At 44.6% G+C, this 24503-nt stretch overlaps 1 protein-coding gene across 9 annotated transcripts in view; it reads left to right on the top strand.

The window, feature by feature from the left end:
* The window catches only part of TP63 (tumor protein p63), a 226017-nt gene that overhangs the window by 159434 nt on the left and 42080 nt on the right, over positions 1-24503 (top strand). For all 9 annotated transcript variants that reach the window (XM_035334735.1, XM_035334727.1, XM_035334728.1 and 6 more), the window contains one exon: positions 17743-17997. In XM_035334735.1, coding sequence (XP_035190626.1) covers positions 17743-17997 — 255 coding nt within the window. The remainder of the gene's footprint in view (positions 1-17742; positions 17998-24503) is intronic.

Genomic DNA, 24503 nt, shown 5'->3' with positions numbered 1-24503 from the left:
TTGCTGGGCTGGATATTGGAGCGAGAACAAGCTTTGAGGCTTTACATTTGAGACAGTGAATTTGCTTGGAGAACCTTGATTAGCCAAACATAATTTTTTCTTGCTTTGGAAAAGCAAGTCGAAGTAGTCGCATACTGTGACCAATGCATACAGATTCCGTTCCTGTAGCAGTACGAACAGTGTCTGTGTTGACTACATCATAACTCATTAACTAGTCTTTTTATTGCCAAAATTGCTGCTCATTGTTAGAAGTGGATGATGTTTAGGAAGTAAACCAAAAATGCATTGTAATCCCTGTCTTTGGTTACCTTTTTAAGTAAAATAATGTTAACAGAGGTTCTTTGCCGCAAATGTTGTGTTAGCGTCTGCGCCGATAACTCTTTTACACAGTGCTGTTAATACCTTGCCTTGTGACTTGCAGCAGAAAGATATTTTACACAGGTCGGTTTAAGCACTTTAGAGAATAAATTTGTGTAAAATGGATGCAACCTTTTTGCACTGCATGGACAGGCATGAGTCAAACTCAAACTTCAGATACAGCTTAGATTTTTTTTTAAAACCAACTGGGTTGATTTTTTGTAAGGTAGAAATCGAGCAAACTGCCACATACTATGAAAGTCTTTGAGGAAGTTACCTGGAGCTGAAGCAGATCTAACAACAATATTGGTTTACATTCCAGCGGAGACAGCAGCTGTGTTGACACTCGTCAGAATGGCGATGCAGCAAAAGCTCCATTCTGTCTGTGTGTGCGCGCGTGTGTATTTCTGGTGAAAACGCTTCAAGTGGAGGGCACGGGGAGCGGGACCTGCAGCAGACAGAAGCTCAGCCACTCGGAAAAGAAAACAAAATAGGAACTGCATGGCTGAGAGTGCAGATAGGAGATATGATAGCTGTTGAGGAAAAGCCTGTTAAATGTACACTTAGGGCTTGCACACCTGGGATGGCAGGCTTGTAACTCAGGTAAACTGAAACCTGTGTGTTTTCGAGGTCCCCTGTATTTCAGGGCGTGCAAATGCACGGTGTGCTCTCTGTTCCTAGCTGCTTCTGCAGCCCGGAAGGCACTAGTGACTATATATTTTTTTTTTGTTAGGTTAATTATAAACTCTTAAATGGAGGGAGAGCACTTCTTGGTGTGTTTGCTTGGCATTATTTGTCTCCTGCTATCTGATCAACTTTCGCTGAATAGCAGCGGTGAGGCTGTAGAGTCCCTATGGTTGACTTGCTGGGCTCATCTGTCAAAGCGATCCACTCAGAGCGTTCTTGCTCTGCTCAAATGCTGCTCATCGTGGTGGCAGTCGGGAGGTTTGTAAAAGGCTTTAGCCTTATTTTTTCCCTCTTAGTTTTGAGCGTGATGCGCTGACTTTGCTCATTCAGTGAAGCGTTGCGTGCTGTGGAAAGAAAACCCAATTAACATTGACTTGGTTGTATTTCTGAGGAAGAGCAGTCTTTCTGGTGACTCTTCTTGAGTGAGATGGAGACCTGTTAATGCTCAATGAAAACATATGGGTGGTGATGAACCTTGCCCATTGTAGGCTTTTGCATGGCTTCCTCAAAGGAAGACTAATGATGAATTAAAAAATACCTTCAACTCTGTGTAGGGGTAGCAATCTGTTGCAACTATTGTTGGAGTTTATTTTTTTAGCATTGTTTCTTGTTTGGGCGGGAGGTGGCCATGCAAACTCACAAAAAACTTAGTGTAGATTGTAGGCTGTGTCTAAAAATGGACAAAAACCTTACGGGTTGGGGGGGGCAAGTCAATCTTTTTTACACTGAAATCCAATTTTAAAATGGAGAGCAGTCAGATTCTCTCCCACTAAAGCTTGTTTCCTTCCCCTTTCTTCCACGCTGCATATCAGGGCACCTTGCCTTCCAGCCCCAGCTCCTCACGGGCACCATGCTCTGCCCGCCGGCGCTGTGGCCCATTCCACCCCATGGCCTGGGCCTTGCGCAAGGCCCAGCGAGGCTCACGCGGTCATGGTGGTGAGCTTGCACCACGGCCCACGGCCCCATGGGGCCCGTGCCCACAAGCATAGTGGTGAATGCCTCAGGGAGATGAGGAGTTCTCTAAAATGGACAAAATCTGGTTGAGGGAGGTTGAGAGAGGGGTGTTTGAGGAGTCAGTAGCAGCCCTGGAAGGCTGGCGGTGGAAGCTGCCCCAGCCTTTTTCCAGCTTAATCTAATCCAACGTTTGATCTGGGTTGACTATAAGTGTGATTGAGCTCTTTGTTGGCAGACTGCTGGACTTGATGACCCTGGACATCCTTTCCAGCCTACTCCTCTATCTTTGACTCCTCTATCTTACGAGATGTGAAAAAGAGAGATGTAGCACTGTAGCCTGTTTGGAGTGGCTGTAAAGGTGGGTGAGGTGGCGTTCAACGGGAACCCTTGGGTATGGGATGGCTCTCCTACCTCATCTCCACATTTGGCAGTTCTAGGTATTGGGCAGAAACATCTGCAGGGGAGCATGCCCCAAAGTGGGTGTGCTTGTAAACCAGCAATGCTATGTGCAGAGGGTATCGGCAAGTCTGTCCAGTCTTGTCCAAGTTTCCTGGGTGCTGGGAGAAGAGGATGAGAGCAGTAGAGAGATTTCCTCTGGGGACTGATTCTTCTGGTGTTTGGCCCAGATGATGATGTAGAGAGTTTGGTGTGTTTGCTGAAATTAAATTAAAGCACTGCCAGAAGAATAAACACGACTTGTTCAAACACTGATAAGAAATGTGCTGTGAATTTTGATTATCTCCTTCTTCCCAAAGATCTTCCTGCTCTTTGTGGGAGAGAGGCAAATTAAAGAATCTCTTTCCGTTAAGATTTTTATCGTAGCTTTGGGAGGGGAATGGGGAAATGAGTTTTATACAAAACCTTTAAAACTTCTTGTGCTCTGCTGCATGGCTTTTTGGCAACATTCCTTCGTACTGGAAAATAAATAGACTGGATTGCTGCAAATCTTTGATTCAGGGTTAGGATAACCTATTCAGAAGGGTGGACCTCAAATTATTAAATGATAATTCAGATGCATGTGTTTGACCTGTAGTGCCCTGATGCAAGTCTTCCCTCTTGGCAGAAGCAGTCAGGTGGGTCTGTGGGCTGGGTGTCCTGAGGGAGCAGGGCTACTTTACTGGAGCACAGGAAACTTTCTTCCGTTGGGGATGTTGGTTTAGCAGACCTTAATTTCAGGTTAAGGGATTTAGAAATTGAGATACAGCTGAACTTGAGAATCACCTTCATTGATGTGTAGTAGAAATGTGATTGGAGTTGAGTCCTCACTGTCTAAACTTGGTTGCAAACCATCTGAGGAGGGAGAAGTTGTGGCCCCACTGGTGCTGCTTTCCTTGGCTGGTTATCAGTCAAGGTCAACTGCCTGTGGCAACTGCTGTGACTTGCCCTGCTTAGTGGCCCTCAGCCAAGCCTAGGGGGAAGGAAGCAGTCTTCCTGGGAAGCCACCTGGTCACTCCCAGGAGAGCGGCTGTCCCATTACCTTCCTGCAGTCTGGAGGTACAAGGAGAAAGGCAAAGCTGTGCGTTGTCTCTTGTACCCTGCATCTCACCCTGCACTGGGGATAAGCGCTTGGAGGAGTCTATATGGAGCTGAATGAGGTTTCTCAAGGGAGGTATTGGCTAAGCCTGCCCCTCTCTCCTAGTCCGTCCTCCTGTTTGTGAAGGTGTATTGGAGTTCTGCTGGCCCTAATTAGGGAGATGTTAACTCCTGATGCCTGGGAGGAAATGTCTCCCTGAGCAGTGCAGGATTTGGGTAGGAGCAGCATGCCTTTCAGAGGCTCCTGAGCATTGAAATGAAATTTAACATCTGCACATTTGGGCACAGGCCCTCACTGGGAGCAGGAAATAAGGAGGTGCATTGAGGGTTGCATTACTTACTAGCGCCCCGTTGCAGTTACACTCCTTGTGTGTTTGTCCCTCAGTTTTGCTATAATTGCACTTAAGGTACCAAAGCTTTTGTAATGTGACTTCTGTGCAGGCCTGTGACGCATGCAGGGGTCCTCTATAAGGATGTCAAGGCCCTGTATTACCAACTACCTGAGAGATTTTAAAAGCTGTCTAGTTGCAAAGGTTTGCCCTGTGATAGAAAAGGTAAAGTGGACTTGTATGTGCTTTATCTTTTGTTTGGAGAAGGTAGGTAGATGCTACTGGCCCTTTTGGGTCTTCCAATGAAGAAGTTGAAGTAGTCTCAAAATGGGCAGCAGGAAGCTGAGACCTGCCTCTTGCCGTGTGCTCCCATCTCCCTGCCAGCTGAAACAGAAGTACCGCTCTGGGCGAGAGCTGCGCCTGGCTCCCACAAGGGTCTAATCTGCAGCTCTCAGAACAGGTTTGTCATGCCATGGGTGGTCTTCTGTTTTGTAATGTGATGCATAAAAGCTTGGATGGTATCAGCGTTGATGGTAGAACTAGCATGATCCCATGTAGAGCAGTGAATTGGGGGTATTATCTGGAGGAATCATCTCCTTGCTTTAGGCAGAAGGACTGGTCCTTAGCAGCCAAATGTTGTGGGTGTAGCTCAGAAATAAGCAATTAACCTGCATGTGAGTGGAATGACTGAATGAGAATGTCCTTTAATAGACAAAAATGAAACCTGATGTCTTTTCTGCACAGCTTTAATTTCTGAGTGTGCCGTGTGTTGCTCCTGCAGAAATTAGGATAGCCTGGCTGTGTGCAAAGCACTGTTACTGCTCAGTAGCATGTTTTGTGGTTTGCACAGTAAAGCAATTACATTGGACATCAGATTAGAAATTGCATTTCCATTTTACAATCTTCTGTGCTCAAAACAAGGACTAATAAGCAGCCTGATACTAGGGGCAGGACGTTTTCTCAGTTGTTGGCCAATTAACTTGCTTCACTTGGTGAATATAACCTACACTAAATTTCTAAAGTGGAGTATTCACTGTGAGGTGGAAAGGAGCAGTCCTTGCCTTGAAGGTGTTTTACATCTTGAACTGGTAGTTGTAACTGATGGTCCATTTTCAGTTTGTGACTTGGCAAAAATTCTGGGAAATAAGGTCATAGTGCTAGTGTAAGCTAACTCTAGTTGAGACAAGATGAAATTATCCATGTAACTTCTGCTAAGGTGTTTTCCATGGGGAATACAAGAACTGCTATTTTTAACTGGTTATTTTTATGAATCTGACTGCTTTGGTCTTTCACGCTGTCACCAACACATGAATTTTCTGAATTTCTTCTAACATAAGCACACCGATGTTTCTGTGGTATTGTGTAGCTCCCTTAGTGTGTTCTTTCTTCTTATTTTTTTTAAGTAACGGTTTTAAGTAAAGTGAAATTGCTCAGGGACAGAGAAAGAAAAAAAGCGTTAAGGGAACAACAAAAGGAAGCTTTGTCTGCCTCACGTACGCGTTTCTTTCTATCTGGCGGTGGCCGTTTGGGTTTTATCTGCCAAGTTATGCCGACCAGAAGGGTTTATTTCCAATCACAGCACTGTTTTGCATGATGCAGAAACATTGCTAGCTCGGTTGGGAAGATACGGCAACCCGCAACAGGAAAGCTGTGGATGTGAGAGAGTGACTCTGGTAAACCACGTGCTTTGTGCTTTCTTTCCTCTGGAAGACGTTGGCTATAGCTCGTGGAGAAACTACTTGTTTTATTATCGTGAAGGGCTGAGTAAAAGCGGGTGTTGCCTGGCTCAAGGCAAATTTTAAGTTCTATTTACAAAATGTTCCCACTGAAAAAATCTGGAAACGCTTCAGAAAGGAACTCTTGCACCGATGGATTTGTGCTAGACATTGTTAAGCCCTGTTATTTTTCTGGCACTGCCTCCAACGCTTCTTGAGAATGTGCAGAGTAGGCAATAAAATGAGTGCAACTCTTTTAAAGCAAGGTTGCATAAATCATCTGAAAGGAGAGTGGCTTCTCGTATACCAGCATTAATGCTCCACTTCAACCTCTCCAGTGGAGAAGTAAGCTCGAACTCCTCTATTTGCGTGCCTTGACCCGGATTAGTGTCATCACTTTTGGTATCTAATGGAATTAAAAGGAAAATAATTACTCTCCAAGGATGTTGAAGATCAAATTTTTCTAAGTTGCATGCACTTCTCTAAATTCTCTGCCATCTCAGCACTGTGATCAACCTGCAGTGCCTTGACAACTGAGGCTGTGATGTTTAGTGATGCTTGAGCTCAGGCATCGTTAGGGGGTTTGGGAGGGTGTCTCCAAGTGAATCAATTTGCTGTTCTTGAAAAATTTCCTATTTTTTTTCTTGTATTATTTAATAACATATAAGTAATCTTACAGTCCTTGCGCTTCCACATGGAGCTTCCTATCACAGTGAGAAGACACGGTAACTGTCAGAGGGAATAGAGAAAAGCTTTTAAATAGGGGTAAACCATAGAATAAAACTTTAGAGCAGCACAGGACAAATGGAATACATGGGCTGCAATATGGCAGCAAGCCAAAAGAGAAGGAAGTACAGCAAAATGTAGGGTTGAACCTATTTCTTATAACCAGGCTGGATCCTGGGGGAGGCCTGATTCTCTCTTAAATAAGGGTTGATGAGAAGCTTTCCTGGTTTAGTTTGGCTTCTTGCAATTGCTTTGTGCAAGAAGAAAATAAAGCAGTTGGGGATTTCAAACAATTGCAGTTTTATTTAGGCGTCTAATATTAGGAGCAAAATCAATAATCAATGGTTGTTCAGGAGGTCTCAGTAAACACAAGAAAGCCTTAGTTCCTCGGTGTTAGCAAAGTGAAGTTGAATGATCTTTTGGAACTTGAGTCTAAACTTGATGTTGAAATTACTGACTGTTAGGAGCTCCCTCTTTCACAGGGCACAAGCAAGTAACAAAAATGGGATGTTTCTTGTTGTTTTCATTGTTCTTTTTTAATTGTGCCAGGTTTGAGTGATTTGGGAGTTGATCCAAGAATACTCAATGATATCTTGTTTTTCTGCAAATCCCCTGCTGCTGCTGTTTCACCTGGAGCCTTAATGATACAACTGAAGGAGCAGTGTTTTAACCAGGATGTGCATGTTAGTATCTAGAAGAGATGGCTTGAGGTGTGATGTATTTCTGAGATTGTGCCCAGTCGTCCGCTCTGTTTGGAAGTGGACCCAGCTGGCAAGGCTGAGCACGCTTGAGAATTATAGCATTGATTGGAGCCCAGCAGCATCTTGGGATCGATTCCAGAGTTTGGATCCGGATTAAACTTCCCCCCAAGGACTTTGGGAAGTGGTATACAAGGGGGCCTGGTGAAATTTGAGATGAGTCCAAGTTCCTCAAGATGGCAAGAAGATGAATGTTTTTACCAAGGGCAAGAGAGTGGGAGGAAACGCCCAGTTTAGGGAGGGAAGGGGAAATATTTTATGGTGGGGTAGTGTCTGGGAATGAAAGGGATGGATTGTGTCTCAGCAGATATGAATCTTTCAGTTTTAATCCACATCTAGGAAGTAAATACAAAGACTGCCGACTTCTGGGAACAGGGAGAGGGGAGGAGGAGCAGCGCTAGGCTTCTTGGTCGTGCCGCTTAGGCGGAAATCCCTGTGCTGCAGAGCTGAGGTCCAGCTGCATAAGGGAACTGATGTGCGGGGCTGTGGTGCCTCAGGAGGTGGTGTGAACAGAACAGGAGCAGCTCTCCTGGCCTCTGGCTTCATATAAACGTGCTGTCAACAAAAGTGTCAAATCAGCCTGTGGATCTCCCTGCTGTATGGGAAATGACTTGAAATATTTAATCATTTTGCCTGTTCTTTATTTGTTTTAAGGTAACCTTGTGATGTCTTCAGAAAATACCTTTTGGGTGTGCAGTTGCTCAAAGTAAAGAAAATCCTGACGGAATGCTCTGTAGAACTTGGACTCTGAAAATTAGGTTGTTTCTGAAGTCTCCAATAGCCTCTGCAAGCCTTCACTGTGATTTCTCACTGCTGTAGTCTATGCTCCGTTTTAGCCATAGTATAAAAATTGTCTCCCCTAAGGAGCACTGACTGAGTAGAACTATGCAGAGAGGTGAACTTCCCCCATCTCTCTTCAGCAGCGGATAAGAGTACAAGACGTTCCTGAAGAGGAAACTAGAATACAGTGGCTAGGTGTGATCTAAAAAATATCAGTCACTTTGCAAGCAGGAAACCACCACATGAATATTAGGGTGGGAAAACTGTTGAGGCTAACCTTTATCAGCCCCCTGTGCTGAGTGTCTGGAGTAACTGAATGCTCACGTTGGAGGGATAAGGAGTTAAGCATGGTATTGGATGGAAACTAATGGTACGTTATTTTTTTTAATGAGTGACAGTCTAGAACCCCTTTCTGTATTTGACTACTGAAATCACATGCAGTCGGGTGGGTGCAAGTAACTTGGAAATACCTTGCAGTTGGTTTAGCTAACTTCCTTATTGCAAGAAGCATCCACTAATATAGAATCACAGAATATTCCGAGTTGGAAGGGACCCATAAGGATCATCAAGTCCAACTCCTTGCACCGTGCAGGTCTACCCAGAAGTTTAGACCATGTGAGTCAGTGCACGGTCCAAATGTTTCTTAAATTCAGACAGGCTTGGTGCAGTGACTACTTCACTGGGGAGCCTGTTCCAGTGTGCAACCACCCTCTCAGTAAAAAATCTCCTCCTGATATCTAGTCTGAACTTCCCCTGCCTCAGCTTCACCCGTGGGTCCTATCACTGGTGTTTATGGAGAACAGGTCACCTGCCTCTCCACTCCCCCTCGCAAGGAAGTTGTAGACCACGATGAAGTCCCCCCCTCAGCCTCCTCTTCTCTAGGCTGAACAGGCCCAGTGACCTCAGCCGCTCTTCATACATCATCCCCTCCAGGCCCTTCACCATCTTCATCACCCTCCTCTGGACACTCTCCAACAGTTTAATGTCTGTCTTGTACTGTGGTGCCCAGAACTGCACACAGTACTCAAGGTGAGGCTGCACCAGCGCAGAGTAGAGCAGGACGATCACTTCACTTGCCCTACTAGCGATGCTGTGCTTGATGCACCCCAGGATATGGTTGTCAATATCATGGAAATGGAGCAGAAAAAGTTCCTGTCTTTCCGCTAGCATGAGTGCTGCTAAGCTGAACAACAAATCCATTAACTTCTCAGTTTGGGTAGTGAAAATCCTTCAGAGTTGAGTGTCTGAAGGCAAGGTGCAGATGTGGAGATCTGCCTTCAGTGCTCATGGCACCATGTGAATACTGAAGTCAGCAGTACTGTACAGCAAGGGGAAAGAATGGGAAGTGATTTTGGTTGTGTTATTCAACACTGGAGGGCCCATAAGAGAGTACCGTGGAAATTCAGTCTGTGTGCATTATGGTAATGTGACTTAAATGGCTGAGAAAACATTCTTGACGGCTGCAAGAATTACAGAATGAAGTCACTGTGGAAGGAGCACTGCCTCTGTGTGTGTTTTGTAGGTACACACATTCACACTCGTCCTATTCTCAAAGGCCAGCTTTTTGGGGTGGCCTCCTGGCTTTGTGTGCTGCTGTGCTGAACCCCCAACAGGTCCTTGGTTGCAGGTGATGCCAGCTTGCTGCTGCTTGGTGCAGGCCAGGAGCTGCTTTAATATACCAAATAAAGCCATGTGTTAGAAGGTAAAGCCCTGCCTCCTTTTGTTCTCTGCTCTTGGGGCATAATCAAGTTTTGGCAGCCAGTCCTCTCAACTCCCAGTGTGATCTTGCAAGCTTTGCAGTCAGTGGTGCTGCTCGGGTCTGTTTGGTGGCTCAGGCTTTGAGCCTGTCATCCATGTATTGTGTCCCGTTTTGGACAGATGTAATGGCCAAATATGATAGAAAATCTGGTAGATCTTTAATCTATAGGGGCTCTCATGCTGCAGTATAACCCTTTTTGTTGCTTGCTCTAACTTGTTTTAATTTGCCCTCTGCCCTCCTATAACTCTTATTGAATTCTTATATTCTGTAGTTGTACCACGCTTCAAAGAGTGGGTGTGGGGGTTTATGCGTGGTTTCTTTGGATTTTTTGGTTTGTTTAACTACTTGATTTATTTAACTTGCAGATGATCTGAATTTCTCGTTCTGACTAAAATGCTACCTAGCTGGAGTATTTTACCTTGGTGTCTGAAAACTGATGTATTGTGGTTTTATTGAGCATAACGATGAATTTGGGAACTAACTTCAGCTCCTGGTGCTGTTCGGACCCTGATTATTCATTGTCTTTGTGCCCTATGGCCATACTTCAGTGGTTAGTGTCTGCCTCTCGGCGTGGATGACACACAGATATCCTGTCCAGCCTAATGCTGCCCTCTCAACGCAATAAAATGCTGCATGTCAGAGATGACTGATAGCCATCGATGATTACCATCCAGTTAAGAGTTCAAGAAACAAGGCAGCTTTAATCAGCTACTGGAGTCTTCCTTTCCAGCCCACCCAACCTCAATTTTGTATTTTAATCTGTTCATTTTATATTTAAAGCTACCTTTTTTCTTTGATCCAACTTTTCAGCATAGCTGTATGAACTCAGTTCATGGTGTTTCTGTTGAGTTGTGGTCATAGAGTTGCTCGGCCACTGAAATTAGGAAAAAAATAACTAGGCCTTGCTTTTTCTGTTTTTCCTGTTGTAGGTCTTTGTCTTCGCTTATGTTTACATCTCTTGGAAGCATGAGGGGTGCCTTTCTAAATAGTCTGTGCTTTCTGGCTCTTCAGGTCTTTGACACTGTGTTGTCCAGCTGGTAATAGGAGAACATGGGAAGCTCTTGACCTCTGATTTAGTTTTAGTAAGCTGAGTGTTTTGGGCTACTAATCAATTTGCTTTAAAATCTTGGAGTTCTTGTGTCCCATTATATCTGCTATCTCACAGGATGACTATTTTTTTCTCATCTGTCTATATGTTTTTCAGTTACTTATCAAATTGCTGTGCAGAAGCTCAGTGAAGAAATGACTGTATATGTGTATACTGGAGTGGATGTTGGACTTCTTTTTATTTTAAACTATCTGAATTTTCAAAATAGCTAAGCATAGCATAGATGCTGTAATAGAAGCCTGCACAAAATGATTTGATTTTTTTTCAGAAACGAAGTTGATTTTCTTGCAAGAAGAACGCTTTCAAGAGCCCAATTCAGAGAGCTTTTTTTCCTGGCATTAAAAGCCTAAAATACACTATAGGGAAGTCATTAATACTGTTTTTTATGTGCATTGAAAAATACTTAGATGGTACAAGATGTTCAGACTTCATATTTGTGTGAGATGGATGCACCACCATTCTATTAATCCCTGAATTTGACAAACTCTTTTACCTGAATCTGTGGCAGGTGGTAGGAGTCAGGAATTACAGGCATTCCTGCTTTGGGCTGTGCTTGTTTTAAAAGGCACCCTGCTTCTGGCTGAAAAATACTTCTTGCTGAGTTAAAGTAAATGAATTAACCAAGGGGCAAAACTCAAAGTTTAGTTAAAAAGGAGAACAATTGCAGCTGGGGGGAATGACACGACTCCAAAGCTTGCAGCCTTTTGGGCAGACGGAAACTTGCCCTCATGCTGCTTTTTCATGAACCCGTGTTATTCTCCAGGCTTACAAATGCCTGTTTTTTTCGGACTTTACTCAAAGAGACGTTCTGCTGAGGTCAACAGAGCTGTGTCTGAGTGGAAACGCATACTGCTGGCAGTCTTGCTAGGTATGGCTCTTAAAGTTGTGCTGTGTGTGTTAACCTGAATGGTAGGGACATTGCATAACATGCCCAATGGAGTAATTAATTCCAGTGAAAACTGCCCAGCCTTTCCTCCTCTTCCCCCAGTATACAAGCACAATATTTTCGTGCATGGTGGTGTGTTTTTTGCAAATTTCTGGTGTGTGCTGTCAAAGGGCTGATTGGCGCCCCTGAAAGGGAAGGGGTGCTTTAAGTATGTGGAGCAGGCAATTCCTCAAGCTTGCGTATCTGAACTTTAAACAAGGTTGCATGTCTTCAGTTGATTGCTTATGTTTACTTGTGTTTTTTTTTTTTAGTATTTTTTTTTTATATCTGGGTGAAATGACTGACTGAGTTTTCTTTAGGTTGTGCTTGCATGTTTGGTGTTGGAAATTGTCTAGGTGACCTGTTGGGATAGTCTTACTGCTTAACATGAAATACTTATGCAGGAATATATTGGATATATTAAACTTTCCTTTGGAAGGAGAGTGCAACTTTTTCATTAATACTCTTGCGTTTAGCTTCTTAAAATTACCGTGGTTGTACTTAATGCATAGCCCAGTGAATCCCCTTCTAAATAATTCAGGAGGCAGTACGCAGAAATACCTGTGCTCCTTGCTACAGGTGGGATTGAGCTGAGATGATGATAAACCACTGATTTTGCTGTGCCTGGTCAAAAAGCCAGGATGGGAGCTGCTGACGGCAGGGCCACTTCTAGTCCAGCACACTCTATCGTGCCCAGAGTCAGTAACGCTGCTGGGATATGAAGGAGTCTCCTCCCTGCCTGGAATCAGCAATGACCCAACAGTAAGATTATTCAGGTCCATCTGATTTGCAGTAGTGCTAAAAGCCATGACCCATAGTAATTAGAGTTTAGGTTCTCAGGCCCTAAAGCTCCTATCTTGGTAACTGTTGGTATCTTTGGTTGAACCAAAGTTATTTGCTTGCTTGCTCTTCACCTTGAGTATAAAGTACACGTTATCTCTTCATCTGAGGGCTTCCGAACGTTTGTATTTAGCTGTATGGTAGGTCTGGAGGGAAACCTCTTCAAAGTAGGCCTGCTGGCTTTGCTGGCATCTTAGAAATGGAGCTGGGGGGAGCACAGAGGCTGTGTGACCAGCTGCCAGCACCCGGGCTCTCAGCAGGCACCTGGGCCTGAGCTGGTGTGGGACTGAGCATACACTTCTCCTTCATGGCCAGGAGGCGGCCTGGGTGATGTCCACAGCGAGCCTGTTCCTCCTGAAAGGAGCGTCGGCCCAAGATCTTTCCCACAGATCTTTTTGCAACAGGCTTTCTGCCAGTCCAGAAGGGCCTTTTTGTCTTTTTGATGAGAAAAGAGGCGAGAGATACAACCCAAATCACACCTCTCGTTGTGATGAGTTAGATATCTGTTTCAGCTTCAGCCCTGAGTTTAGCTGAGGGGCATGGGTGGAACCCTTAATTTCTTGGCGCTTCTTTGTAATGGCACAAGTACTGCGCCTACATCACGTATTGTATCAGCTGCCTTCTGAGCAACTGGTGAAGCTGCACAGTTTTGCAGTCAGCACTATCTTGATTAATAATTATGATAGAAGCACTTCTGTTAAGCTTAAGTCCTTTTTTCCACCTACTAAACCCTCTTTTGGGAAGGTCTGAAAAACTAGGTTGATTTAAATCTATCTTTTTTTTTTTTTCATACACTTAAGGCGTCTGTTTTGGATGAGCCTCAAGCACTCTGGAAAACAGACCGTCCACAAGCAGCAGAATCAATGTTCTTCAACAGGAAAGTGAATCTTTGTCCTGTCTAGCACTGAAATAGCACCGTAAGCTGGTTCCTACTACTGCAACTGTTAGCCTTGGTGTATCAGTTGGGGTGCAGTTACGGGCAAAGCACAGAAGCAGCAAAATGCTTTGTAAAATGTTGTTGGTAATGTCCGTGGTAGTTTACTATATTGATTTCATCATCTTGTATCTTTGGAGAATAAGCACCAGTGCTGGTGTTTTGCAAGGCATTTTGAGTAGCTGAACGCTGCTCTTGAGCCACGTAGATCCAGCAGTTACAAGCGAAGACTTTGTCAGTGTGTGTACGCAGCATAGATATGCGTTCTTCTGAGATACGGAGAAGAGTTTTGATAACTTGATGGAGTCATCAAGGCTTTCTACACCTGAGGCCGGTAACTTTATTTTCAGGTAGAGAAGCTCAAAACTCAGAGGTGTTGATAGCTGAGCAGTTAAAAGCTGGAAGATGTACTTTCCTTTTCTTCTGTGAAGTCTCCTTGTGAGCTTTTTGTCACTTGTGTGACTCTGCTTCGTGCCTTAGTGGTGAGAGGGTCTCTTTGCAGGTGTATCCCATAGCGTTATCTCTTAACGCATTGGACTGGGAAGTGGGCTGCAGCCAAAGAGAGGGGGGTACTTTTCCTGCAGAGGAGGTTCCCAGTTTGGGTCCTGTACACTGGAGCATTTGCATTGCCCTCTTGTGGCAGGTGCCCCACTGCAGCTGGGACTGGGGATTAAACAGTTCTGCAGTTTTCAGTCCGCTTCTTAATTCAGCGGTGTCTCTAATGAAACCATGCCTTTCCTAACCTAGAAGCGTGAGTTAGCATGAAAACTTGAAAGCAGCGCTGATGGGATGCAGGAAGTGAAACTGATAGTTTGAGATGCATTATTGAAATGATGTCCCAAAATATGTAGTCAGGATCTAATTGCATCTCTCTAATTATTTGCAGTTAAATTCGCCTGAAGGCTTTTGCAGTGCCTTGGTGATATTAATAGTTTCAGAAACCTGGTGTGGGGGGGAACAAAATAGAGAACAAAGGCTCTGAGAACTAGATAATCTGTGCTTTCAGCGCTGCGTGCTTTCTTTTTCTGTTAGCCAGCGCTCTTGTTCTGCCAGGCATCAGCAGTGAGACTAGATCCTGCAGTTTTTTTTCAAACCAATTCCCCCACCAAAACCAGAGTTTGGGCAAAACTTTGGCCTTCCAACCAGGCAAAGGTTGATTTCTGAATTCAACCACTTTCTGTAAATGGTGAGGGGAGGCTGTGTGTGTGTGTGTGTATATGTGTGCAAACACACGCCCTGGAGGCTGCTGCCTCGCAGACGTGCCCGCAGCCCTTGATGTCTTTGTTCTCGCCAGCGCTCGCCGTCCACAGCCCGGCTGGGCCGCAGGAGTTTTATTGCGGCGGGAGCTGCTGCGCGGGTGAATTCCAGCGCGCGCCTTCCCCGGGCCTGCTGCCCCTCTAATTGTTGTGTTGTTAGAAGGCGTGTGCCTCCCAAAGCCTTATCTGATTCCTCCGGAGGCCTTGCAAGCAATTCAGATGTTGACCCCTTGAGCGCAAACAACTCTCCGCGCCGCCCGCCTTGGGGCATAGCTGGGAGGTTTAGCGCAAAGCCAGCAGCTCGCTGCGCTTTGTCACCGGGCTGGGGGGCACCTGCAAGGGGCCAGGGAAGGTGAAAGGCTGGTGGGACTCGGAGGGAGACGAGGGGAGTCCGACAGCTGCTCGTGTCAGCGCTGGGATAAGTGCGAGGAGATTAATAGTTATTTAAGGAGCAAATGGGGACATGGCATTCGGCTGTGGCATGCGAGCGTATAAATGCGGTGGAATGGCTGCTCCACTGGTAACATTTAGACAGATGGCTCCTGGACTGAGTGGAATGACAAGTATCTTTGATTCTCATAAGGATATCTTAAATTTTAATGGGGTACTTATTTTTTTAATTGACGTCTGGGCAGCACCATCAGCATTTCCAGACTGTGCTGCCTCGTTAATGCTGACTGGCCCTTTGGTCATCTTTCCCCACAATCTTGAGCAGTCTGGGATTAGGAGAAACAGTCTTTAAGTGAAAGCTGAAACACTGTTGTTTTGCTGTCTGAGCTGGTTTAGGAGACTGTTTTCATCACAGTCGCCTCTTCATCATTCGGCTGGTTGGGGAGCGCGTCTGATGCTAATCTCCATGAGAAGTAAAACAACCGAGCGATACCTTGGTGTTTTTTTTTTTGAGGTGTCTTTAGGTGTTATTAGGGCTGGAGGTGTGGGACTAATTTTGATTAAATGATCCAAAAATCTACTTTGTTTATTTGTATGACGGAGTAGAAGGGTGGAGAAGTTGTCTTTTTGACTACACACAATTATTGACCAGCAACAGTGTTCCTGGTGCTGCACATCAGCCTCCCGGCACTTTCCTTACAGAACTAGCCTCCAGCAAAAACTCGGCCCAGGTCCGTTAAATAAGTCATGGGTGGTTGAATAACCTGCAGGAGATGAGATGTAACTGTCACTGCATTGCCAAAGCTGCAATCTCCTCTCCATTTGGAGAAGGTGATCCCATCTGAATCACTGTCCTGCAAAGCAGCTACTTTGCATGCCTGGAGCCCAGCCATGGGCTCGCTCCTCTAACAGAGGTGCTGGGACATCCAGCGTCTTCTCTGCTGCTGTGGATGGGGAAACTGAGGCAGAGAGGGTAAATGACTAACCTGAGGCAACACGGAGAGTCACTGGTTCATCCAGGATTAGGACTCAATATGTAATTGCTTTTATTACTCCACTGCCTGGAGGCCTTAGCCAAAGCAGAGGCCCATTAAGTGCAGTGCTTTTTACATAGCAAGGAGCAATCCTTGCCCTGGAGACCTTGCAGCCTCAAGTAGGCTGAGGGTGGAGGGGGAGGCAAGGTGGCTTGCCCAAGGACATGGCGTGCTGCTGGCAGAGCAAGGGAGCGAGCCAGCCATCCCTCCTCTCTGCCTGCTCCCTCTGCAGACCATCCCAGCTCCCAGAATTAATTCCCCCGCGTCATTCCCCACAAGACCGTTCAGCTCATAATAGCAAGCTGCACCATCTCTGAAAGATCCCTTTTGTCATACAGAAGCCTTGTAAGCACTAGCCTCAGCTTAGGCTTTTGATTAAATGTCCCATAAAAATACCAGCCTTTTCCAGACAAAAGGAAAAGGAAGAGCCCAAGTTGAGGCTGGTGCTCTTGGGGCTTCAGCGAGGCAAACAGCCTTTGCTGCTTGGTTTATAATACAGACTTGTCCTGGAGCCTCGCTAGAAAAGGAGGGACTGTAGGAAAGAGGAAGGTCTCTGGCAGACTGGCTGAAGTACTGGGAGATACTCAAGCTTTATAGCTCTGGGTGGGAATAAAACTGTAGGATGTGGAGGGAAATGGGGTGCCTGTCCTCTCAAACGAACAATTTCTGTGTGCCATGTCCTCTGCTAGTGGCAGAACTAGGTGTGTTTGTCACTACATGTTCCCTGGGTGATCCTAGAGCTGATGGGGTATGTGTGTGAACCACAAACATTTGTCCCTAAAATGGTCACAAAGGATGCCCTTCAGATGAGCACAAGACTGTGTACCTGGCTGAGTGTCGTGTCCTGCTCACCTGCTGTCCTGTCTGCAGCCAGTGCTTGCTCCTTTGGAGGAATAAAAGAATGGAGTAATTGTGTAACTCCTTCCCTAGAGTATTTTCCTAGCTCCCAATTATTTGTGGATCAGGATTATAAAACCAGGTAGGTTGCCTTGATGGACTTTTCTCCATCAGAATTTGTCTGATGTCGTCTTGATCATATGTAGGCTTTCAGTTTCCCCAATATTGGAGTGCCAGATATAGGCATGATTAAAGGCTCTGGGCCTCTTTGCCAGTGAGTCACACCAGTGCGGTTACTGCCGAAGGTAGAGCTCTTAAGTGTCACCCTACATAGTATGGTCTGATCTGTGAGAAGAGGAATGGTCTTTGGGTAGAATACAAAACCATTGGATGATGTAGCCCCGTACAAGATGGAGCCAGTTGTACTGTACTGAACCTGATGATTTTCATCAGGTTACAGCAATCCCTGCAAAAGGTCTGGATCTGGGTGTTGGTAGACATGGGGAGCCTGCCTCCTTGTGATAGCTTGCTGCCCTGTGAATCATCTCCTAGTATGCAATCTCTTTTCCCAGCTGAGTTACATGCTGTTGATCTACTGTGTGGCTGTGCAAAGCTTTACTTCTTTGTTTCATTTTCTTCTTTGTTTCAGTCACTGATGTGAAATGGAGTATATTTTCTGCAAATATTCCTCCTCTTTGAGTAACACGTGTAGGGTGGTACTGAGAGCATGCTGTACATCCTCCATCACAAAGGCCATGCTGCCGCTAGCCAGTCTGTGCTAACGTTGCTTCTGTAACACTGTGCATCTCTTTGCCTCTAGCCGCAGTACACGAACCTGGGGCTCCTGAACAGCATGGACCAGCAGATTCAGAATGGCTCCTCCTCCACCAGCCCCTACAACACGGAGCACACGCAGAACAGTGTCACGGCACCCTCGCCTTATGCCCAGCCCAGCTCGACTTTTGATGCCCTCTCGCCCTCCCCAGCCATTCCTTCCAACACAGACTACCCGGGACCTCACAGCTTCGATGTATCATTTCAACAGTCCAGCACAGCAAAGTCAGCAACGTGGACGGTAAGGATGCAGTGTAGCCTTGCTCCTTCACTGGCTTCAGCCCTGCAGCCCGTAGCGACACTATTGGTCTGATACATATCCAGGCTTGTGCAAGAATGGAGTAACCTGTGTCCTCTTAAGTGCATGACATGTCACACACACAGAAGGGAGAGATTTATCTTGGTTCTTCTGGGAGGGTGTGGTGGGAATTTAACCCTCAATAGTATTACTAAATCCCAGGTGAATAAAATGCCTTGCAAAAAGACAATTGCTTAAAGACCATGTGTGATGAAACAGTGGCTCTCTATTTGGGTCTAGCATATGTTGGAGTATAAACAGGAGATGGGCATAAGGATAGCTTCACTGCTTTCCTTGGCATTCTTCAGCATCCATGGGTTTGCATAAGGTCCAGGTTCAGTGTGCAAGACTGTGCCAGCAGGATGGAGGTACGAGATGGAGATGATGCTCCCTGATCTGACCCAGAGTGGGGCTTTATTTTTTCTCCACAAATTGTCCCCCTTGTAGATGGTGTGAGAGCCCCAGTGTCACCAGCTCTGGTCAGTCCTGCAGTATGCAGGCTCATTTTGCATCTTAGCATTTTCCTCTGGCTGTCAGAGTAGTGGTAGTAGGCTTTTTGTTTACTTCTATTTATAAGATAAATAGTAAATAAAAGTTTTGATTTCTGGAGCTGGCATGGTTGTTCAAGCTCTTATAACTTCATAACCTAAGAAGCAGCACTGCTGGAGCTTTATGTCCTGGTGTGATTTAGGGCTCTAGAAATGTTTAAGACAGCACTATTCTCCACTACAAAGATGGTCAATATTTGCCTTCCTCTACTTCAAGCACTCAAGGTTGGTGCAGTGAATAATCCCCTATATGTGCTTCCCTGTGTAGTGAATGAGGAGGGTTAGACAAGTCGAGCTGCAGTCCTATGAATAATGCTAGAGTTAAATGCCTAAACTGTGTTATCAGTAACCCCTGCTGTGCCTGATAATGAAGCAAACCAGATGTGAATCCATTGCAAGAAAGATTTTTTTTTAAATGCATATTCTTCAAGCATCAGCTCAAATCTCAGTGTTCAGCATATTATGAAACATTTTCTATCTTTCTTCAATCAAAACTACTTTGTTTTGAGTACCTTTTTTTATGATACCTTTTGTTTAATGGCATCAGGATTGTCTAATGCTTTTTTCCCCATCTTCAGAAGTCATTGTACCTGGACAATGTGGTGACTCTTTAACAAAACAAAAAAAAAGACTTTTTAATCAAAAGTTAAGAACACTTTTTTTTTTTCCCCCACTAAAGAACAACTTCAATCTCAAATTTAGTTACAGTTCCTGCTAGATTATATTTAACAAAAAGTCCTCAGCACTGCTGGTGATGAAGCAGTGGAACACATGTGCTCTTAATTGGCCAGATGGAAAGAGATGCCACATAACAGTAAGTCAGTGCAGTTTTGCGTCCTTCGTAAATTTTTCAGAAAGTTTTTGTCTAAAGCTGCTAACAATAACTTTGGTTAAAAAATGTTTCATGGGGCTAAAGTGTGTTATGTCTGCTTGAGAACAAATTTGTGATCCCTTATGGGTAAAAGGGTGGAAGCTCTTTTTAATGTAAGGTTGAAATGCATCTTCTCTCTACCTACACTGGGAGCAATGCCTTATTCATGCTTGTTTTCATGCCCAGGTTTCTCTACTTACAATACACACTATTTTTATTTCCCTTTAAGGAAGGAAATATCAGTCAGGTCTCCTTTCCACTTCTGAGAGCAAGAAAATGCTGCCCTTGGATTTTTTGCAAGCTGCTCTGGAGAGGGTCCTTTGGGGGAGATATGTATCAAAAGGGAATGTCTTTTTTTCATATGTACAAAGAATTATCTAATGCAGCTGCAGGGAACCAGTGTGTTTGATACTATCCTTTCAACTGGGAGAAGCAGTCTTTTGAGATGCATTTTGAACGTATGTAGTAGGCTGTTCCAGCAGAGCAGAAGACAAGTGAGCTAATCCCAAGCTTAAAATGAAGCAAGCACTCGAGATGTTTCACTGTAGTGATAGTGGCTCTCTGGGGGCAGAAGTGAGGCTGAGATTTTAATGTGAATCTGTGTGGTAGTCAAAGCTGCAGTTTCATGCTGGTCTTAAAAAGTAGTCCTTGGTAACTGATCACCAAACATGCAGCAGCCTCAGGACCAGCACACTTTTTCTTTTGCCCCAACATGGGTGATGTTCTACAAACAGAAGATGTGCTGCCTGTGGCTGTTGCAATCTGCCTAGGGAGAAGTCTTTAGGAGTTTATTCCATTCTCTGATCATGGAGGAATGTCTGGGTGTCCCTGTGCTGAGTCAGGTAACCTGGATTTAGCTGCTTGTGCAGGAGCAGCGTGCTGTGCGTTTGCAGTGGCTGATGACAGTCTTGTGGTGGCTGCTGGGGACCTTCAATCAATATGCATTTTGCACTCAAGCATCTTTCCATCTTCAGAGCTCTGCCCTTGTGCTAATTAATCCACCAACTCATTTCACATGGGCTGTTGAGCAGTTGGTAATAGGTGTTCGACAGCTTTATCAGTGGGGTGGGCGGGGAGGGATGTGAAGGCTCTCTTTCCTGCTGCTGTCCTGAGAAATGTGGAAACCTGTGCGAAATGTTGATGAAAGAAGGATTGCCCCATCCTCTCAGCAAGAGCAAGTTCTCTGAGTTGCTCATTCCCCCCCCCCCCCCCCCCATGTGACTTCATGTGCTTTGATTAATGCCTGTTGACTTTTTTTTTTAATGATGGATTAGGAACTTACCCAACTGGAAGAGTTTCTTCCACTGCAATGACCTATTAAAAGTTTAATTACTAGATGGCCCCACCCTTATTAAGAGTCCAAAACTTGAAAGCCTTGTTTCTTAGTTCTTTTTTTCCTCTTGTGTTCCCCAGGGCAACAGTATGAAGTAAGGAAACTCATTGTATCGCACTTTCCCCTGTTTGGGAGGGGATTAGCCAGGCTGACCCACCTTGCCCTGCTGGGAATGCTCGGTGGTGGTGGTGGAGCTGGTGTCCTGGCTGGCAGGGTGCTTTGCTGTAGCTCCTCTGAGCTTGTTCGGGGCTGAGTCATGTTAGATGAGGTCATGGGAGCGAAGGCTGTGGGCTTGGTGAGAGGACTTGGTTATTTCTCCTGAAAAAGCAAAAGCTGTTTTGCGAGGGTTAGAGACATCTGAAGATGTGTCAGACTTCTTGGTTACCTCTGTGCCTAGCTTTGGAGGGAATAATCTGAAATCATATGTGGATCTCCAGGTTACTTCTGGAGGTGAGAGAAAGGAGAGAAGGTAATACTAGCAAGTACCTAAATACCAGGCCTGTGCAAACAGCCATAAATTCCACCATCACCCCCTAAAACCTGTCTTTTGTAGTGTTATTTTTTCCAAGTTCTCTGGACTTCCTACAGGCAGGTTTACTTTCCTAGGACAGTGCCAAAATCAGCAGTATTGGTATAGGCTAAGCTGGTAAGGAGATGAGTAACATTAGGAAGATTGCTTCTCTGCTCAGGTTTGTGATGGGATCTTAATTAAAGGGGGGAGGGAACTAGCTAAAAACTGGAGAGAAACACCAGTTGCTGCGAGGTGAGTGATTTCATATGTATGAGCAGCTCACTTTGAAAATATTGCTAATTTTCTCTCTGAAGTCTTTCATGACCTTAAGTAGGAATTCCAGTAAAACATGCTGTCTAATCAGGTTAGCTCTTCATTTGTATGCAATGTTGAGCTAATTAATGATGACAAATTGAGATTGGATTGCAGAGGACTTTATAAGCATCCTTGATTATTTTTTTAATTAATGACCTGAGAACACAAGTAAGAATATAAGCAGGTTAATCAGTCTTTTCAGAAGGAAAACCTTTAACAATTGAAGCTCTCTTGAAGTGTTTAAAAACAAAAGCCTTAGCAGTCTAAATTGAAGAAAGTTTCTCACAAGCGTACTGGGGGCAAGGAGCTCATGTTACAGCAGAACCTTCTTGAAAGCCATGCAGCAAAGGATCAAGCAGTTATCATTTTGTAATGCTGAGACAGTCGGTTGTTAAGGTTGTGAGAGAAGCCCCATGAATTAGGTAAAGTTGGGTGAAGCTTATCTGGAGCTGTCATTTATTGTGGGATACTTCCTTTGTGAGAATTCTCATATACCCAGGCTTGCAATATCTCCTCCCATTTCTGCAGCAGAAGCAAACAAGAGGTTTCAAAAGTGTGCCACCTCAGACTTTTTTTTTCTTTGTGGAAGTAACTTGTGTGCAGGTCTCCCCACCCACTCTGAGTGTAAGTAAATAAATAAATAACTGTACTGGCTTTTCCCCCTTAAAAAGGTTTGGCAATCACCTGTTGCCAGCAGAGCTTCTTACATGGGGAACAGCATGGCTGCAGCAGGAAAGTAAAAATTAAAATTGTGTGTCAAAGTAAGTAAAAGTTAACATTACTGCCAAACTCAAGCTATCAAAAAAACAGATCGGATCCACCCATTCCCATAAGCAAGATACCACCGTATAAGTCATGAGACTTCTAAAAAGACAAACAGGTTCTTCATATTCTCCCCCAGGTTTTTAAGCCTTTAGGGTGCATCTACTAAATCTTCTAAAGCTTTTCTTTGTAGTCACGAGGGTTAAGGATAAATGGAGCTGAAAAGGTTTTTATATGAAAACTGAAATTTATTTGCAATTTTTTGGTTTTGCTGAAGACAGCTAGCCCTGGAAAACTTGCATAATTCAAATGCTGGCAATACCTGAGTGTAGCAGTTTATTCTCATGCCCTGCAGTAGTTTGGAGATGAGCAGGGTTGGTCCTTGCTTTGTTATGAAACGTGGAGCTTTGCAAAGCTGCAATCAATGTTCCAGTCAGGCACACTGGTTCTCCTGTTCTCAATAAACTCAGCTGTACCTAAAGCTGTATGAAATATTCAGATTTTGGACTTAAATAGCAAAGCTGGATAACAACCTGTACAACGTGCAAGAAAGCAAGTAAATGTGTTGGCTGGAGGTACTGGATTTGGAAAGGCTGTTTTTTTAAGGAGGGCTAAAAGGAATGCACTTCAACTAGTCCATGCTACCAATAACAGGTTTTCATGGTGGAGAGTGCAGATTCCTTGGCTGGTCCATCTCAGTCTTATTTCAATTTAATTCATTCCATTTTCATTTTAGATGTATTGTCTTTAACCACCTGGTAAAATGAGATTTTTTTTTTCCCCCCTTATATATAAAATGAGTTAGAAGTTGGTACATGGGGACACTGCAGCAGAGAGGGTGTTGCCTTGACTCTAATTGTTCAGTGTTCTCTTAATCTGCTCAAATAATGAGTTGTTTCAATAACGCTGGTAATGGCAAGTATTGCTCCTGCTGCTGATCAACTTTCTGCAGCATAGGTGACAACTCTTTGAAGGCTGGTGCCTCTTCCAGTGTACCTGGTGCTGTACTAGGTGTTCATGTGAAATCATAGCTTTGTTATTCCTCAGCAGCGTGCCACTTGCACAATCTAGTTGTCTTCTGGTCAGTGTGATTTGAATTTTCCCAGTTTTACCCTTGAATATTCTTTAAAGCTGTTAGGAAATTGAGAATGGAAGCAGTCGTGTATCAGGATTTTGAATTTCCCTTTCTTTGGAGGCTCTGAGTCAGCAGTGGTGAGGGCTTTAACTGTTAGCACAGGGCAGTTGGGAAGGCTCTCTGTAAAAGAGAGGCTTGTTTGTGCAGACAGTCTGCAGATGTCTCCAAGCACTGAAATTGGTCATCTTCTGGACACATTTTGCTAATGTTTTCATGGCTTTAAACGTAGGTTTTCTCTTCAGCGTATGCATCAACAAGCAGCCGAGCTGTAGACTGTTAGAGAACTGATGCAATGGTGTGAGCTCAGGGCTTGGCTCTGCACTGATCTCGGCAAAGCAGGAGCATTGCCTTATTTGGGCATTTGTCTTGGGCAAGAAGTGGTAAGAATTGGCTTCCTAAACTTCTTTGCAGCCATACCCACCTAAAGAGGCTGTTCCTAGTGCATGCACCTCTTCCCTGCTCAGAGCAGACAGGATGGGGTATGGTTGTAGTGATGGTTCTCTTGCATGAAGAGGTGTTGACCATGCTTTCCTGTTTGAGTAACTTGGAGTGTTTCCCTTTGTGACATTACGGAGCCTAATATTAAGGCTGTTGAGGCATATGAAACTTGTCCTAGGTCACCTACCTGGAAAGAGGGCAGCCAAGCTTGTTGTCTTTGAAGGAGGTGCCTTTCTCACGGCAGGGACGTGTTTTCAAGCTAGCAGAGCTGGGAAGAACCAGTTTCCCTGTGAGAACCAGTCCAGGAGGGGCCTGCAGGAGTCCGTTTTGCTTTTTGTGCTTGAGTAAAAGGAGATCTGAGTGCTTTAGGTTCCCATTAAAATATAATTGTTCCTTTTCCCCCTAATCTCATTGTCATGTATATTTTGTTTGTATTAGCAGTTATCTTTTTCTGTTATTCCTTGCAAGCAGCTGTACAGCTCCCTGTAATAGTTACCAGAAAATGTCTTTATGTGAGGTGGCTCTTTTTTTTTCCT

This window comes from Oxyura jamaicensis, chromosome 9 (genome assembly GCF_011077185.1).
Source record: "Oxyura jamaicensis isolate SHBP4307 breed ruddy duck chromosome 9, BPBGC_Ojam_1.0, whole genome shotgun sequence".
NCBI classification, from domain to species: Eukaryota; Metazoa; Chordata; class Aves; order Anseriformes; family Anatidae; genus Oxyura; species Oxyura jamaicensis.
This window is presented reverse-complemented; position numbering and strand designations above follow the sequence as displayed.